The sequence below is a fragment of the Pholcus phalangioides genome, unplaced genomic scaffold, assembly GCF_987345545.1.
Source record: "Pholcus phalangioides strain wild (caught in Gottingen) unplaced genomic scaffold, Ppha-v1.0 ptg000003l_1, whole genome shotgun sequence".
In the NCBI taxonomy this organism is placed as follows: domain Eukaryota; kingdom Metazoa; phylum Arthropoda; class Arachnida; order Araneae; family Pholcidae; genus Pholcus; species Pholcus phalangioides.
In genome coordinates this window covers 1-19,049 of record NW_028301596.1, presented here as the reverse complement: position 1 = coordinate 19,049, position 19,049 = coordinate 1, and the positions used below count along the sequence as shown (strand labels likewise).

The 19,049-nt window shown below is 34.1% G+C and overlaps 1 protein-coding gene across 1 annotated transcript; it reads right to left on the bottom strand.

The window, feature by feature from the left end:
• Nucleotides 1-656: 656 nt before the first annotated feature.
• Nucleotides 657-18,665, bottom strand: LOC149087849 (uncharacterized). Its single transcript, XM_089242105.1, has 5 exons — nucleotides 18,554-18,665; nucleotides 18,101-18,196; nucleotides 17,779-17,876; nucleotides 13,775-13,802; nucleotides 657-13,598 (listed from the first exon to the last, which is right to left on the bottom strand). The coding sequence occupies exons 1-5, from the start codon at nucleotides 18,603-18,605 to the stop codon at nucleotides 13,333-13,335; spliced, it is 540 nt and encodes a 179-aa protein (XP_089098231.1). The 5' UTR covers nucleotides 18,606-18,665; the 3' UTR covers nucleotides 657-13,332.
• Nucleotides 18,666-19,049: the final 384 nt, after the last annotated feature.

Sequence of the window (19,049 nt, the reverse complement as noted above, 5' to 3'; positions counted from 1 at the left end):
TGTTGAAAAACATTTTGACAGTTATGAAATAGTCAAACTACATTCAAGCTTATTATCGGTTATATTAAAACAAATATTTTTTTGTTTTTTATGAGTTATTCTATATCCTTGGTAGTTTTTCTTTCAAGTTTTGTAAAAGTTCTTTTATCTAACTTTTATAGTGTAATCCTGGCCTTATTCTTTATTAATCCTTGTATGAGTACAGACTTTTGGCAATAAATTTGGGTGATCTTTAAATATAAAGAACGATAAAATTGGTAACCTTGTTCGAACGTTTTGGGAGATTAGAGAGGATTTTCTCTTTTCACCCTTATGTGTTCTCTTGCATGTACATAGTAAAAAGATCACTAACAGGAGTATAAAAAGAACGAAGGAAAAAACTCTGCTTCACAGGGTAACAATAAAGCTTCAAGAGAGAGGAAAAAAAAAAAACAGAACTGGATTGAATTTACTCCACTGGCATATATATATATATATATATATATATATGAAGGAAATATTTTGTCTGCGATTGTGAAGGGGTTAAAACCCTACATGAGCAATACACAGAAACAAACTAAACTTCAAAATGAACTACACAATTCCACATTCTAATAAAATATTTCCTTTAATTTGAGACAGAAAATATATATTTATTAAAACTTATATTTCTCCCATAATAATAAAAAACTATTCAATGCAAAGCACATCTTATTGTGAACTTTAAAATAATTCAGAATATAATGGAACTTTTTCAACTATATTAAATAACTTTGATCTTTTAAAGTTCTATAAAATATAGCATCAGACTTGTATTACACTATAAAAATTATTTTACAAAACGTAAGGAAAAAAAACCAATGAGTCTACTGATTGCATTTTTCAAGTTTTATCAAAGAACTTTTACAAAACTTGTATGGTGTAATGCTGGCCTCACAGTTACATAAAAATGTAAGGATAAGTAAAATTTCATGTGAAGGTTTCTGATGAATCTATTTTAGATTACATTTTGAGCAAAAAATAATTCCAAGGCTCTCGACAAGTTTCCTTCTTTTACTGTATATATATATATATATATATATTTTTTTTTATATAAACAAATGTAAGTCTGCATTTCACATTTTTAAACAGTATAGGCTGCTAATAATAGACCTTGTCAAATCGGGCAAAATTCCTTAGGCACCAATCATTTATTGTTCCACAATTAAATGTGTCCAAAAATAGTGTATTCTTTGACTTGCCTGGGCAGAGCCACCCTTATCAGATGCAGAACCAGGTGCACAATTAGTAGGGGCAAAAGGCATCTTAAGAATTTTGAGGTCCTTGATTTTATATATCTTATCCTCCCCCACTGCCTTTAGAAAATACATTAGAAATGGTGATATATATACATATATTGAGTATATATTCTTTGTGCCCCCCACCCAAAAGTTGAAATGACAGTCCTGGCAGGGGAGTTACGTTACCTCAGAATTTACAAAAAATATCCTGAAAAATAGACACAAATGTAAATTGACAGAAAAAATTAATAAAAATTTTAAACTGAAAAAAAAATTACAAAACTAATGAAAATTAGCACCTATATATATATATATAATGAAAAAAATTATCAAGGAACTAACGAAGATTTAGGATTGATGAATTAAAAATAAAAACGATGTTGAAAGAAATAATTCCAGAATTGATGAAAATTCAGAATTAATGAAAAACAATTCCTATAGAATTCACAAAGGATAAGAATTAATGAAAAAAATAATTCCAGAATTAATGAAATAATTCCTAGCAAACAATAAAAATTAAAAAATAATTCCAGAATCAATGAAAGAAATAATTTCACAATTAATGAAAAAATAATAATTCCAGAACCAATGAAAGAAATTATTTCCACAATTGATGAAATGATAATTTCAGAATCAATGAAAGAAATAATTCCAGGATTCCATGGTTGAAACTCAGGCACCTTGATTACCATAAAAAACGTGTTTGAGAGAGATGCATATTTTTTCACTTCTATTACCATAAGTGTGGGGCACAGTGCCACCCCGCTCCTGTCCCACACTCCTAAAGGCAGCTCTGTGTCCAGGACTCGGGGAACTCATTTTATGTTAGCAGACACACTGAAGTAATTTCCGATAATTTTGTGCTTTCCTTAGACTTCAGTTGCCACACATGAAAAAACTAGGCACCAATGCGAATTTCGTAGTCGCCATGGTGACCTAGTGCTAGGGATTTTCAAAATCCTGGCCAAGATCATTATTAAAAATAAATATTTTGCTCTTATATCCTTCTAAAGCATTTTTATGAATGTGATTATAAATCAAGATATTCTGATTATTGAGTGGCTTATATTTTCAGGCACTTTTCAACAGTAATAATCAATGTTCATGTGTTTTAATTATATATATGTTACGGTAAAAGCCATAGATGCAGTTATTTTAATCGTATATATAATATAACCAATTATTATAATTCTTACCAAGCATTTTGATAGGTTTGATAAAAAATTTCCTTAAATGAATCACTTTTATCGACAATTATGCATAGTTCCCAAGAATCATTGGTAAATTTATTAAGTACTTTAAAAAAATTATCATTCTTACTGATGATTGTGCATAACACCCAAACATTCATTGGTGTGATAAATTTTATTGTATGATATACTATACATGATAGATCATGCATGTATTGTATCATTATATCGGGGGGGAAGATTGTAAAATTTGTGAACATTATATCGGGGTCCCGATTATATTCATCACATATACTATACTCATTTGGAATTTTTTTCACATTTATCAAATTCACCAATTACATTATGGTATCATGCATAATCACAGATGAAGGCGATAAATTTTGAGTATTTATGCATAATACCCAAGTGTCTTTGGTAAATTTGATAACTTCTGATAAAAGTGATATTTTTTTGTCTTTATCAAATTTACCAATGGCGCTTGGCAGTGAAAGTGATAAATTTATCAAACTTACCAAGACGACAGAGAGCATGAATAATAACCAGTTAATGCATAATAACTATAATAACCAGTTATTATGCATACATAATTACCAATTTATTACACTTACCATCCATAACATATATAAAAGTCTTAACACATTGAAAATAGACACTCGCAAACATTAAAAATTCACACAAACAAGGTTATCAATGTACTCATATGTATAAATATGCGATGATATATATATATACAAATGCATATTTCTCAATTCATCAACCTGCAGAAAAAAATATGCACATGGGTACGAGCGAATCACAGAAATAATTTCAATCACTAACGTTTCGTTAAAATTACAATACAGCCAGCTCGAGATAATTAAAAAAAAATGGCAGTAAAGACAAAATTGTTATAACAGAAATGTACAGTACTTGCCGTTTCAATCAAGCTTTCTGATACACCTTCAGCTATTTCATTAACGATAAAATCATGAACAATCCATGAGTAAAAATTAAAATAAGAAAACAAAAAAAAAAAACACATATCACACAACAAATCTATAAGCATTCGATAAATACCAAAGCAAAACTTCTCAGCTAAAAAAAAACCACTCAATAAGATCGAGAAAATTAAGAACTTCAGGTTCTGTTATACTCAATTCTTTTTCCGTCTCAAAGAAAAGAGACTTTCTGGATATTAACACTGAGATGAACTTTCCGAAAGGTGTAGAGAAGAGCTGCATGTGTCCTTGTTGGCACACAGGGCTTGAGTTATGAAGAGAGACTCGATTTCTTGAATATCTTAACACATTGGAAGAATGCAAGAGTCAGGGAAACACGATCAAAGTGTTCTAAATTCTCAAGGGTGATGGACCAGAATTATTAGCACAGCTTCAATCGATTGCTTCGACAAAGGGACACCAGTATCGATTAGTAAGGGACAATTGTACGAAGTGGGGTGTGTCGCAGATAATTTTTCTCTAATAGGTTCGTTAATAAATGGAATAGCTTACCCCCAGGGTATTAAATTCTAACACGATTGACACGTTTAAAAAGAAATATGATAAACATATTGGGGTAAATCGAGAAGCTACCCATACTTAGAATAAGAGAACCATAAATATTTTTATGGGTATTGTATTATATGTTATCATGTATATATACAGGGCCACAGCTAGGGGAGAGATGGTGAGTCTGGTGCCCCGGACGCTGGACCAGAACGGGGTGCAGAATTCCTTCTTTAACGCTTGTTCCCCATGGCGGGGGATGGGGGCAAAATACTGGTTTGCCTCGGGTGACAAAGTATCTAGTTGCGGCCCCGTATATATAGTCTCTAGTTTTATAATTGCATTTTTAATGGGTTTAATAATAATTAGAAATATATGGCATCCATATTTGTTATGGGCATCTTTTTCCTCAGCTACGTCGTAGGGCATTTTGCCAGCTGTGTGGCCTCTCTCTTTGTACTTGTATTAATATAAAGAAAATTTTGTTAGTCTCCGCTGGGAATTGAACCAAAGTCTTCTTGCAATGTGGGCAAGTGCATTTATCAATATGCAATAGGATGTTAATTATCCGAAATCCTCTCGCTTGGTATCTGATATACCCCCTGAGTAATATCCAGTCGCTTGGATATCCTGAGGACTTTGATAATCCATCCTTAGTTATTCATAATGTGGACGAAACCTGCTTTGGATAACCACCATGAAAATTTCTATAGAACAAGATAATAAAACAAAAAAAATGAAAGAAAAGAAAAAACAACAAAGAAGAAAACATTGAGCACATACATTATGCGCCCCAAGGGACATATGCCCTCAAAATCTCAGATAATTCAGACCTTACCAAATTTTGGCATTAAATGAAATAAATAAAGCCGAATTGAGATGTGGGAAGTTACATCAAAACAAAATTTTTAATTACTGTATAGCGCAATAAAACGATCAAATGAATATAGTTTTTACGCAGTTTTAAGTTACACAAGATACTTTATAACGCAGGGGTTCTCAAACTTTTCCCATCAGGAGTGCCCCTTTCCTTAATCAACACTCATTTGTGGCTCCCTAAAGAGGTTTAACAGTCTTTTTGCGAAAACCTTTGTCAGGGCCGTAGCTCCTCTGTGCACACTTTGAGAACTCCTGCTGAAACATATTTACACAGTTTACAACACCGAATATTACCCACAGGGCCAGACTTCAGCAGGTGCAAAGAATGCAGCAGCACTGTGCAGCTAAATTTTAGGGACCACAAAACAGTTTAAAAATACTTTAATAAAGACTTCTTAACAAAGCAATAGTTCAAAATTCTATCGAAGATAGTAAACTCACAAGTGTGGAGTTTTGATCCTCCCCCCCCCCCCCCTCAGCCATGGACTTTGGGTTCAGACTCATGGCAAATATAAAATTATGAGACCTTTATATAGTGTTCTTTGAATTAAAGGAATAGGGAAGAGACCTCTGCCTGTAATGCAAAAAGCAGCCAATTTTGTGCCCTGAGCACGTACCCAATTCGTCCATGTGAGAAATAGAAATGTTTCTTCCCTGCATGCAAGTACATGCAGGTTTGATACCTCTGGTGCTGGACCAGAAAGAGCGCTGAATCCTTCTTTTAACGATGCATTTAAAACTACATGGGGGTGGGGCTCAAAATATGCATGCTTGCCCCAGCTGAAAGAGTATTTAGTGCAGCTCTGGGTAGATAATCTGTCGGCTAGCTCTGACAGCATTGTGGCAAGCTGTGTACAGGCGGGTCTGGCACCCCAAGTACAGGACAGAAGGGAGTGCAAATTTATCCCTTTAACCCCTTTTTCAGCATTACGAGGGGGAGGTGCCTAAATGCGAACTTGCCTTGGCTGACCAAGTATTTAGTTGTGGCCCTGTGTACAGACATTGTAGACATGGCTCCCACATCTTGCAGCAGAGACGGACCTACCCTCTTGGTGGGCCATGACTATAACGTAGTAGTTCTCTCAACCTTCAAGTGTCCGGGAGCACATTCACAATTTTTCTCGTTAGGCGATAGGTCAAATTTGTTTCTGTGGCTTTTGTTTTATTATAGATGTAGGATGTAGTGCATAGTTTGTTAATCATTATCAGGTGCTAATGTAAACGTGGTGTGCACCAGGATGCCAAAGAGGCCATTCAAGTATTATGTCACCATCGATGGGGAAGGAGGGGTTCCCAATTTGCTGCCTTTTGATAACAAGGGGGGAGGGGGTTTGGATAATGCTTACGTCATCAACCACCCTTTATAAAAATATGAAATATTCTTAATGGAATCCTGAACTGTGGTTTGTGGGTACCTGACTAGAAATCTTCCTATTGATAAGTCTTCTAGAGAGCCACTTTAGTTATCTCTAAATATTTTGTGGATCCTTCAAGTGATCTAGAAATACACTTGGGCCGCTTAAGTACTCTCAAACTGTGCCACGCATCATTCAAGTGATCATCCCTAATTATGCCGCGGATCAGCTAAGTAATCTAGGAATGTGCCAGGGGTAACTTGAGTGATGTAGAGCAGCACTGGGGGGGTCACTTAAGTGTTCTGGAACTGTGTCGCAGGTCACTTAAGTGATCTGTAAATGTGCCACAGGCCTACTTGTGTGATCTGAAAATGTGCCACGGGCAGCCTAAATACTCTGGAATTGTGCCATGGGTCACCTAAACTATCTGTAAATGTGAAGCTGAGTTCATTTTTACATAATTAGGTTTGAGGGGGCAGGCCACATCAGATAACCCTTCCCTTCCCCCCCCCCCCCCGGGCCAAGGATTTATCAAGGCTTAGAGGGTGGATCACAACAAATTTCTTAAAAGAAAATTTTGAGTTCTTAGCTTTCGAATAGCATTGAAATTAAACTTACTCTCGACAGTTCTAAAATTACTATTGCAAATCCTAAAATTACTCTTGACAATCTAAAACTATTTCTATCAGTAGTCCTGCAATTATTTCTTTCAGTAATTCTGTAATTATTTTTTCATCAATTATGAAATCATTTCTTCAATAACTCTAAAATTATTTTTATTATTATTAGCATTTCTGTAATGATTCATACCTTTGGATGATACCAAATTTGGTCTCAAAATTCAGTAAAACCTGTCTATAACGATACAGTAGGGAATATAGAAAAAATATTGTTATTGATAGGTTAGTTTTAGACAGCATGAGCATTTGTGCTATTTCCCATTGAACAGGAATTCCACCAGGACCAAAGAAAATATCATTATAGGCAGGTTTATTGTTATAGACAGTATCGTTGTACTCAGGTTTCACTGTATGTAGCCCATATGGAATTAAATGTCTGAAAAAGTGATTTGGTTCTGGGTTCCTCCAATTCATTATGACGGCCCTTTTAATGTATCAAATGCACAACATTACTACTGAATCTGGAAAGTATCTCATAAGGTATCTAAATATGGCAGTGGTAAATATGGCATCTCAGTGGCCAAAGCTCTTGTTCAACAAAAAGAAAAATTTTTTTTTTGAATTTAATCGTTTTCCTATGTAAAGCATGTTTTCTAAAAATGGTCAGTGAGCCACAGCAAAGAGCTCAGAGGCCCACATTTGGCCCGCAGGCCATATGTTTGAAGACCTCTAGTATAGTGAATAAGGGGGAGGGGCAATCAGAATACCTCTGATAACTCAAGACTTGATTGAGGCTTCTATACTTGAGGCCTTACTGCAATTTTCTTTCCTAGAGTTTGTCTCAGCATTAATATCTAGAAATTCTTTTTCTTCGATGTGTTGGGATCGAGAAAAATCATCTCTCTCCAATAACAAAAAAAAATTCATAAATAGATTATATTGGCCTTGACTCTTGAACAGCAAACGTATCAGGAAATATACTTTTCCATTACACAAAAAGATAAAAATTCTTTCCCCGATATGTAACCATCAATAAGCAATTCGCTAGCTTGCTATGCCCATCATCTATTTGCGATATGAACAGTTTAAGAGTTAATAAAATGTTTGAATTCTCGACAATGAAGGTTCAATCGCAAACTCTTCGACTGCAATAACAATTGAATAATTTTCTTTCTTGTTTTAAAATACCACTCGCGCATATTCACATGAGATATATAGCTATCCTTACAGAACATAGACCAACAAGCCCGCAGAGAAAAAAAATCTCGGCAGAAATCTGCATATACTATCCAATACAATAAATCTTGATTAAAAATAACATCAAAAACACTTTATCCAGGCTAAACTATACAAAACATTTTCAATTCAAACTTTAATCTAATACTACGGTCAAAAAGTTTCAGAACTTATTTTATTACGGAAAAATAAGTACAGATAGAACTTGTTTATTTGGTGTTTCCCTCGAAATAACTACCCCCCATGCAATTATGTATTTTTGCCAATGTACATGCAAAGATGTAAATGCGGATTGCAAGCCCTTTTTGTCACACCCTCTAGTGCCTTCCCCACTGCACTACTTTGGAACCTGAGAATTGACCTGCCCCTCAAGAAAATTCTTTATCCGAGGAAAAATTCACATGGGGCTAGATCAGGGGAATAAGCTGGCTGTGGAAGTATCAGAATGTGATGTTTTAACAGATAACTTGACACCAGTGTGATGAATCACTAGTCACAACCAGCATCTTAATGAGTATCACAAAGCAATCCAACACAATTAGAGTCAGGATAGAACTCAAAAATATTAATTTTAATTAACAGAATTTTAACATTTAAATTTTGATTGAAAATTTACATCATCTAATTGCATAGTCGTATCCAGTCCTGGCAATCAATACACCCTCGAGCCAGTAGATCATCATCTATTGGACAGTCAACTAATCCTCTGTGTCCTGCAGCCTTATGATCAGGAACTAGGCGGAGTAGATGTCAGGAAAGCAGACGACACCAGAGTTAGCCCAATGGCTAGAGGCTCCAGACTCCCCAGGTGGAGTTTTCCTGACGAACAAACTGCACCCAATCAAGCCTGCATCAGATGCAATCAATAGAATGATTCAATCAAGGAATGCATCAGATGATATCGGCATCGCCTTATATATGAATGTAACAACAAATCATCTCCAATCGCATCTCATTAGCATATCCTTCAGCTACTCCATCACCACAACACCATGGTGTTTAACATAAACAACAATGATGAGGGGCAAGCTTCTCCCGACGACGATACAGCTTCCGTTCAATAGCTTCAGATGGTGCGACTTGGGATAACACGTGAATTCATTAATTAATGAAAAATATCAAATTTATAACTATAAATCACTTATTTTTGAAGGGGGGTCTTGCTACTCCTAACAGATCCATATCATTATACCAGGACAGACCTGTGAGTCTTTAAAAGTCTGCAGGATTCTGTGAGATGTAAGCAAGTAGATCTTTGGAAGGATAAATCGTGGGTGCTCCATCACGATAATGTGCCGGTTCACGGGTCCCTCCTGGTGTCAGATTACCTATCATCAGATTCGGATACTGCGACAGCCAGCTTAATTCTCTAATAAAGCACCATGTAACTTTTCCTTTGACCCGAGATAAAAAAATTGCTTGAGAGGAAACAATTCCCATGATCCAAAGAAGAGCAGTGGCAAAGGGACTGGAGGATGTGACAAAAGGAGGCTTGCAATCCGCATTTATATCTTTGTATGAACGGTGGCAAAAATACATAAATTCACAGGGTAGTTACTTCGAGGGGAAATACCAAATAAACATGTTTTATCTGTATTTGTTCTCCTATAATAAAATAAGTTTGAGGAACTTTTTGAACTCAGCAGTTTATTTCATGTATTGCAAATATATATATGCATGTTCAAAACACACTTTCGAACAGTTCAAAAAATATGCATAGGCAATCGTTTTCTATCGAAGTTGTATAATTTCATCCAATAATATAAAAATGATAAAAAAAAATTTACACATTAAGAAAACACATACAATAACTCGAGAGAATTAACCAACTAATACCTACACGAAACATTAACAGTAACAGTAAATAGTGATTGATCAAAAACAAAATTTGGGTGATATATTTCCATTAATGAAAACATTTCCATTTTCTTGAAGCCGCAACTCAAGTTGTAATGAATTGATGCATGATTTTGTGTGATTTTTACAACCTACTCCTTCCAGAGAGAAGTCATATATCCTTCACCAAAAACATCCTCTATAAATGGGTTTCATTTTGAAATGAGGGGAAAACTTGAATGTTAAATTTAAGTAAATTTGATGAACAGTTGCCGCTAAATTTTATGATCCGACACATTTTTTATGAACTAATTCTATGCAAGAGTAAATAAAAACCTTTGTCCAACAATGCTTAGAAGTCACTAATAAAAAAAGCAAACATACGGAAAATACGAAAGTTCTAATGAATTTCAACACATTATATGGATGAAGTCTTCAGAGAAAAATATAACCACTATCACGCTAACTAGGGATCTCGCTTGGGTTGGTTACCAAATCTTAACTCTCAGCTGCTCAATGGTAAAATACATTTGTTCATGTTTCTGACCATCACATTTGATGTGAACAGACATATTTTTCCGCTGAGCAGCCAAAAATTAAGATTTTGTAGCCCACCAAAGTATAATCCCCAGTCAGCGTGATATTTCTGATATTTTTTCTCTGAAGGTGCCACCCATACTACTTCACAGCACACCAACTCTGGTCATATTACCATACAGCAATTTACTACTGATATCCAGTTGGGTCAGATACGAATAAGCCATCTATTGTGGTCACTGTGATATGCCATCTATTGTGGTCACTGTGATATGTCATCTATAATGTAACAATGAACCTCTCCGCCAATTATACAAATTACAATTATCCGAAAACCAAGCGAAAATTCATATACCTCTACAAGGGAATTGAACCACCATCCCCTTAACAGTCCAGGTGAATGCTCTACCATTACGATACATAATTTTTTCCCCTTATGCTGAATGGGACTGTGTGTGAGTGTTGGATAGCCTCCCAACTTAGAAAGAGCTCATGAAGACATTAGTTCCCAGATGGTGATGTACAAATAACCTCTCTGCAAATTATGTAAAGAGCATTATCTAGACAGGCTCCTAAATTTGTATATTTTGCAGTGAGGTTTATCGTTATGTTGCATGTTGCCATCTGGGAACTAATATCGTCACAAGCTCTTGCTGAGTTAGGAGGCTGTCTACAACGACACACAATGAAGTCCTTTTCAGCATAACAGAAAAAAATGTCTGTCCACTGCAACTTGAATGGTAGGGCACTTGCCTAGACAATGAGAGGTTGGTAGTTTGATTCCCCACAGAGAAATATGGATTTTCTTTCCAAAAATTTGTCTTTTCTTGGTATCCAAGCAATTGCATTTTGTGTGTTATTTATGTTCAAACCCGTGGATTTGACAGCCTTCATGTTGGTAGAAGAGTTTGTTACCACTGCACCACTCGGACACAATTCTCTAGTACTGAACAATATGCCACTTCGTTAAAGATTTCCTCCTTCATGAATTAATTGTTCACCTTAGTTAGAATTCATAAAAACAAGCATCGACTGTATATAAACATATTTAAGAATATTATGAGTAATTTTTTTTACATAAACTAATACCAAACCGTGAAACACACCTCCTTATAAAGATCACATAGTTGTCTGATGGATGGATAAAAATCTCATAATTTTCAAAACCATTCAGTAATAAAAGCACTATTTTTATTTTTTTTATTTTTTAAAGTGACGCGAGGAGGCGAGTGAAGGTTTTCAGAGTTCTGAGGAAACGCGTGCCAATTTCTTATCTGATTTCTTTATGGGAACTGCTACTATGACAATAAGCTCTCTAGAACACCAGTCTGTTCTTGGTTAAAATCTGAAAGAAAGTGACTAAAAAATTGAACAAACAAAGTGAATGCAGCTCGATTGTGTCTGAAAAAGTATGAATCAAATTTATGATTTGTGCAGGTTCATCATAGATAAAGGTAGTATTTACATGAACAACAAGCTTCATGAGCAAATAAATTCATTATCACAGTCATAATGAAATCTAAACAGCTTGGACAGATTATCACTCATCCAATTACACTTTTTTTCACATTTTCTACTTTTAAAAGTATTCACCAACATTGATTACCACATGGAAAAACTATTTCTTCCTTGAAGGAACCCTTTGAGTTTTACCTAAACTTTTATACAGTGAGTGGCCACTTTATTATGACCACCACAGCTGTACAAGCGCCATGTCGACTAAAAAATTGGTATTGATGCCTAAAATTTTCCTTGCGTGGTTACTAAATTACAGGGACTGAGAGCAGCACAAGATGTTTGGAATTTATAGCAGCATATCTGTCAACATACGAAAGAGGGCCACTATGCCTTGAAAAAGCCAAAAGAAGCATTATTTTGGGCATTCTCTGGGTAAAAACTTCTGGGGGCCTAGATTTTTTTTCCAGACTTGTCCAGTCCTGATGACCACTTGACAGTTTTAAGCTAATGAGCTATGGTGTATAACTATTGCCACTAGATGGTTAGGCTAGTATAAAAAAAATACTAGTTCCCGAGGGAATAGTATAGATGAATTGTTTGTGAAGGTATGGAGGAAAAAACACGATTTTTTTTTAACAGACTTTGAACATGGAATGATTGTAAGAGCTCAGAGTCATGGAGTGAGTATCAGCGAAACCACAGCATATGTGAAATGTTCAAGAGCAGCTACAGTTAAAGTGTTTAAAGAATCAACTGGCAGGCCTAAAATCTCAGTCTCAACGTGCAAATAGGCACAGACTGGTGAATGCATGGAAAGAATGAAGAGTCTACAGATGTAAAAGACATGGCATGACTGGATTCTTCCCACCACACATCTTTTGCAAGATATTGAATTCAGCAGAATACTTCACCACACACACTAACTCCAGCCATATCACTATACTGCACTTAGCTGTGGTTAACGAGTTGGGTTGGAAATGAAGGCGCCATCTCTCGGTGATTGCCTAAAGTTCATTAGGGGAAAATATCTTATCTATATTCTTCCCCAGTTAGAACCTAGGACCTTACAGCAATCTTCACGGTGGTAGATGACCATCTTACCACCAAAAGTCAGCATATTGGTAACAGTGCAGAAAAATTGCAGCAAAAACGACCTATCAACATTTCATAAAGTCCATGCTAAGAAGAATCAAGACTGTATTAAAAGCAAAAGGTGGTCAAGCAAAATATTGACAAGGTGGTCATAATAAAGTAGCCGCTCGATGCATGTCTCAGGCATGTATACATGAAAAACTATTTCTCAATAAGCATCAGACAAACAGAATAATCATTTCAATTTGTTAAGAGAACGAAATCAAATAATTACATAAGTTTTAATATGAGATAGGAACTTTTCTGTTAAGTCTTTAAATAGAATACTCCATCTCTTTTGATCTGCTGCAACGTAGAGATGAGCGAACTGAGTCCTCAAAAGTTTAATCATAATTCGAACTATCACTTGAACAGCTGCCTGATTCACTTTCATCAGGTGAGAGCTCTTCTTTTGAATATTCTTTCGGGGATGACAAAATTGTGGATTCGTCATTCCTCATATCCTCATCATGAAAATCATCTTTGCCCTCTACAGGAAAAAACTTCACAGACCGAGCATCTCTTTCTCTTTCGTAAGGCTCTCTGAAGACTTTCCTTCTTGTAAAGGTGAAATTCTGAGATGTGAGATTGCTTATGTTATGCTTGGCCACTGGAATTATGGAAATATATAATAAAAACATTTTTTTATTATTATTCTGAATAAATATTTTTTTCTTGAGAATTCATTTGCATGACTGTGTGCATTCATTTGCATGTGTGACCAAATTAGCATGACTAAAAGCTTCAATAATAAAATTTATATAAAAACTTTAGGTAAATACTCACAATATTTTGAAATTTCTAGCTTTGAACGCTGAAAAAAAAGTAAACCATTGAAGTAATAAAAATTTTTAATTTTTTCTCAAAAACTGAAATATGCACTCATAAAATAGTAGCCAATGCACAAGAAATATTATACAAGAAAATATTCGTGTTCATCAGAATTTTGTCATGATTATTTTTTATACATGAGGTTTGCTCAAAAAGTATACAAAAATAATTTTTCATTCGTAAACCAATGAAGCTAGGAAGGTATGGTTTGGTGTATGTATGTAGACAATCCTAATGTGTGAATATTTCCTGGCCTGGAGAAGCTGACAGTCACCAATAGATTGCAGATGAATGAAGAAATGTAAGTGAGCAACATATTAGATTTTAATTTTTTGGCAAAATGACAGAAAAATTTTTAGAATGCTTTTGCATTAAATTTTTTGTGAAGCTTGATGATTCCCAAATGGGAAAAACTCCACAAAATTCATCATAAAGGAGTGGTACAACCTCTTCAAAGATGGCTGCTATATCAGTGGAGGGACCACAGTCATGCTGACGGTGTTCTTTGAGTCCAGTGGCATGGTTCATCATGAGTACACACCACACAACCATCACCGAGGGGGTACTACTAAGAAGTTCTGCATTGCCTCCATGATTCTGTGAGATGCAAACGGCTGGACCTGTGGGCAATTGGCAGTTTCAGCGCGATAACACACTGGCCCATTCTTAATATTTGGTTCAGCATTTCCTGGCCAAACACAACACAACAGGCCTATGCTTTGTCAAGCTCTCTACTCTTTCAACATGGCTTCGTGTAATTTCTGAGTCTTCCCCCAAGCTGAATATGCTCCAGAAAGACCGGTTTCAGTCAAATGAAAATCTGATGGCACTCGCTGACATTTTCTCACTCATCTGTCGGTGACTGGCACACAGCTTCTGTAAGCAGGGTAAAAATTCAAGTATGTGCATTAGGATCGCCTTCATAACTATACCAAACATGTCTTTCTAACATCATTGGTGGTTTAAGCACAAAAAATTTATACTTTTTGAGCAAACCTTATATTCTTATTTTTAAGAAGTGACTATACCATGATATAAAAAAGAAACTTTGCATCTCAAAATTCTATATTTTGAATAACTCTATATCTCAAAGAAGAAAAAATTCCCAGCATTCACATCAGTGAATTGATTCATTTCACATTCTCTCTCGAAGTATTTTTGAAAAACCCTCTATTTCTCAAAGATTATGATTATATTTTACTATCATTGTGACGGCATTTGAGATAAAGTTTTTCAAAAATACTTTGAAAGCGAGGTGAAAATGCACTGATTTTGTAAAATTAAATAAATAATCAATAATAATAATGTTGTTAATGATCTGGGAAACTACAGACCCATCTCAATTCTGCCAGTCTATTCAAAAGTTATAAAAACATTTTTAAAAAAACAGTTGAACAGCTTTCTTAACAAAATTTTCTTGCTCCTAACCAATATGGTTTTCAAAAGAATAAAAATACAAGAAACAACCATAATTGAATCATACAATTACTTAAATAAAGGATGGAACAACAATAGATACTCTATAAGTCTTCCTGGAATTAAGGAAACCCTCTGATTTTGTGGACTTGACTAACCAGAAAATTATCAATAGCAGGAATAAGAGACAATATATTAAAATGGTTTTTATTACTACTACTATAGACAGCAAGCTACAGAAATTAATGAAACAATACACACATTTCAAGAAGTCAAAAAAGGTGTACCACAAGGATCTGTTCTGGGTCCATTATTGTTTTTGATTTATATCTATGCTACGCGCTATATGTTGAGGACAGAAATGAATAGTCTTGTACAAAAAGTAGAAGAGGACTTAATTAAAATACATTTTTTGGCTAATCAAACATAAACGGAAATTAAATACACAAAAACTAAATACATGTGTTTGAAAACCAGAGGTTAAACACTAAGAATAGAAGAGTTGATCCACTTTGCCCAAGAATATTTACAAGACACCAACGAATAAGGCAAATACACAAAAAGTCCTCTTTATTTTATTTTTTGGACTTTAGGACTTTTTATTATTTTTTGTGTATTTGCCTTATTCGTTGGTGTCTTCTAAATGTTAAACACTAACACAGAGATATCTGTATTAAAATCCATAACCACTGCTACTGTCAAATAATTAACTAATGTAACTCACAAGAAATAAATAGTGTCCAAATACAATCACTTGGAAATAATAATACAAGATGGGATTTGTAATGGACATTGCACTGTGAGAAAATAATTTAAAAATAAGCATTTTTATATCTGTCATATATAAACTGGGATACGTTGTTGATAAAAAAAATCCCTCCAAGATTTATTCTATGCATGGATATATTCAATAGAATTAGAGGATTATGGAATTTGTGCTTGGGTGGGGGAGGGGGGGAAGCAGCATATGATAGCAACATAAATCCACTGAACAACTTATATAATAAGATAAGATTTCAAATACTTCTAACCCAAATAATATAGAATGCCACACATTATCACTTAGACAAAATTATATGTACAAAATAGTAAAATTCAAAATTTTAAATGATAATTGGCTGATATAAAAACCAAAATATAAATTCACACACACACAGAGCCAGATATAAAAATACATCATGTATCAAAAACACTTTTTCCAACAAAAAAACTACCCGCATACAGCTCCCAAAATATTAAATGCATATTACCAAATTACTAAAAATACTCTACAACAATGTAAAAAATTCCACAAAAGACATTCTCTCAACTGTAAAAGACTTAAATTATGAAGCTATAATACAATAGGATAAATTTATTGTTTAAAATAAATATTTAAAAAAATCTAAAAAATGATATCACAAAACAGAAAATTACGCTATATATAATCTATGTTATCTCTTATTAAGTAACTTATATGTCTCTAACCATTCCAAATCAAATTTATGTTATGTTTCATTAAAAAAAAATATGTTAGCTAGCAAAGATATCTTAACCAATGATGTTGCCTTGTAACAAATTAAAATTATTATCTTGTTTAGACTTGGTGTGAAATTTTTTAGATCCCTTCACGTGCTACTAAGTATATGTTTGTTTTCTTTTCCTTTTTTTGTGTAGTCTACATTGTATTTTATATTATGTCCTGCTATGTGTGTTTCAGTAGTATTATGTGTGCTATGCGTTTGTTCTGGAGCTGAAAGAAACTGAGAAGAAAGGATGTTCACATGATAGTATAACAACCCATTGTGATGATGGTTCTGCTCAATCATAGGCATAGGTGGATACATTTTCCTTCAGGTATTCTTAATAAGTCAGTAACTGGAATTTCCAAAACATAATTGACATATTAGTATTGAGAATTTCCACCTGTTAAAGTAAATTGCTTTTTTTATCTCCATTTAAAATACTAAACACAGGTTCAGTAGAAAAACTTTCACATTTTCCATAGGTATAAGTTTCCTTAAGTATATAATGAAGCTAAGATCCTGAATAAATGAAGAGAGGCATTTCAAAAGAATGTATATATTGCTATAAAAGAAGAATGGTAAGTTTGATTAAGCAGCACATGTACTGAAAATCCAACTTTGTTCATTAAACACGCAAATGCAATATTTTCACCAGTATGTTATAGTTTACATTTATTTGACAGGAAATAATGATGAGTGCTGAAATAAATATTTTTTCCAATTGAGAGTTTTGCTGAGTAATTAGGAGTTTTTTAATTCAAAAATTCAAGCAATCCTGAAGAAACAAACAATGTCAAAATTATGCCTTGCAATTCAGAAACATCACTGAACTGGAAATTTCATGCAGAGGATTTGAAAAATCGTGTTTTATAGTATTAAAAAAAATATGCAAAAAAAAGTGTAAAAAATATGTTTAAAACTAGTAATACAATTAGTTTGGCTCATTTGTGATTTTTATAAGCAATTGGCATTTACTATATAGAAAGGCTTTTCTTAGTTTTACATACATAATTACTGAAAATACACATTGCAACTTACAAATTTGATTCCATCTGGACTGAAGTAATAAGTGTCTATGGCTTTAATGCTACCTTTTTTGGGGTAGCAGTTTCTATGAACAATCTCCCGGGTCCAACCTTTGATAGAAAAATTATTTAAAAGTTTGAAGTTTTGCATAAACTGCACGTTTTCATGATTTTTTAAACACTCATGGAATTTGACTGTTATGCAAAAACTGTGATATAAACATTTATTTAACTAGAAATTTTCACATAAAAATGTAAGAACTTTCTACATAAAATCAACAACGCATATAAAAAAAGAAATGAATGGGTAAATTGATTTGGTTCATAGCACTTACCCTCACTGAAGGGTACAGCAATTTTTTCTTGATCATACAGGACTTTTCTCAACATTGGCGATGGTAATGATGCCAATCTTTTCCTTTTCTTCTTACCTGAAACAAATCCAGCGAAATGAACTTATAAATTGGGAAATGTTATCTTCACACAATCCCCTTCCAACCAATTATGTATTTTCTTAAATTAATTTAAATAACAAACATGACCTTAGTTTCAACTATATTTTTAGAAATTTTGGCACATAATCAGACATCATTATACAGATTTTGTATCAATCACACACTATAATTTTACCAGCACTTTTTAAACTAACTTATTGTTGAATTCAGGGAGAATTCCGTTGATGAAGTTATTGGCAGTAATGATGAATAAATTATAACTGGAAAATATACGAGTCACTTTCTATGGAGTTAGAGCAAACGAGGCATAAAAATGACAGGAAATCATTCTACCTTTTTCAACGGATAAATTAGCATCATCTTCATTTTCTATTGACTCATTCATATTGCATGATGGAAATTCTGGTGATGCAGCGAAAGTAGAGTCAACCAAATCCTCATTACTTTCCTCTGTAATACAATAAAGAATAAGCTTCATAGTATTGCAGATATAAGCCTAACGGATATTGTAACTGAATGATGTGATCACAGATGAAAATAGCAATCATTATAAAACATTTTGCTGCAGTAACGCGAAATACAAACAATTTAGATACTTCCCATGTGCACAACAAAACTGAGATCATATCAGTAACTTCTTCTATATACACATATCAGTTTGTATATGTGTTACTGCCAAAGCTTGGAGTGTGGTTAATTGGCCATGGGGCCGGCCACTTCACGAATTGGCCAAAACTTGGCCAGTTACTTCACAAAATGGCTGGAGATCCGAATCATTTTTGCAATTCGGATCTCCGGCCATTTTGTGAAGTAACTGGACATCAATGGT

Excerpts from the sequence above, each read along its gene's own strand:
- LOC149087849 (XM_089242105.1), bottom strand. The coding sequence starts at position 18,605 with ATGAATGAGTCAATAGAAAATGAAGATGATGCTAATTTATCCGTTGAA. Across the intron at positions 18,197-18,553 it reads TAATTTATCCGTTGAAAAAG|GTAAGAAGAAAAGGAAAAGA; the intron begins GTAGAATGATTT and ends GATTTGTTTCAG. Across the intron at positions 17,877-18,100 it reads TGCTGTACCCTTCAGTGAGG|GTTGGACCCGGGAGATTGTT; the intron begins GTAAGTGCTATG and ends TTTCTATCAAAG.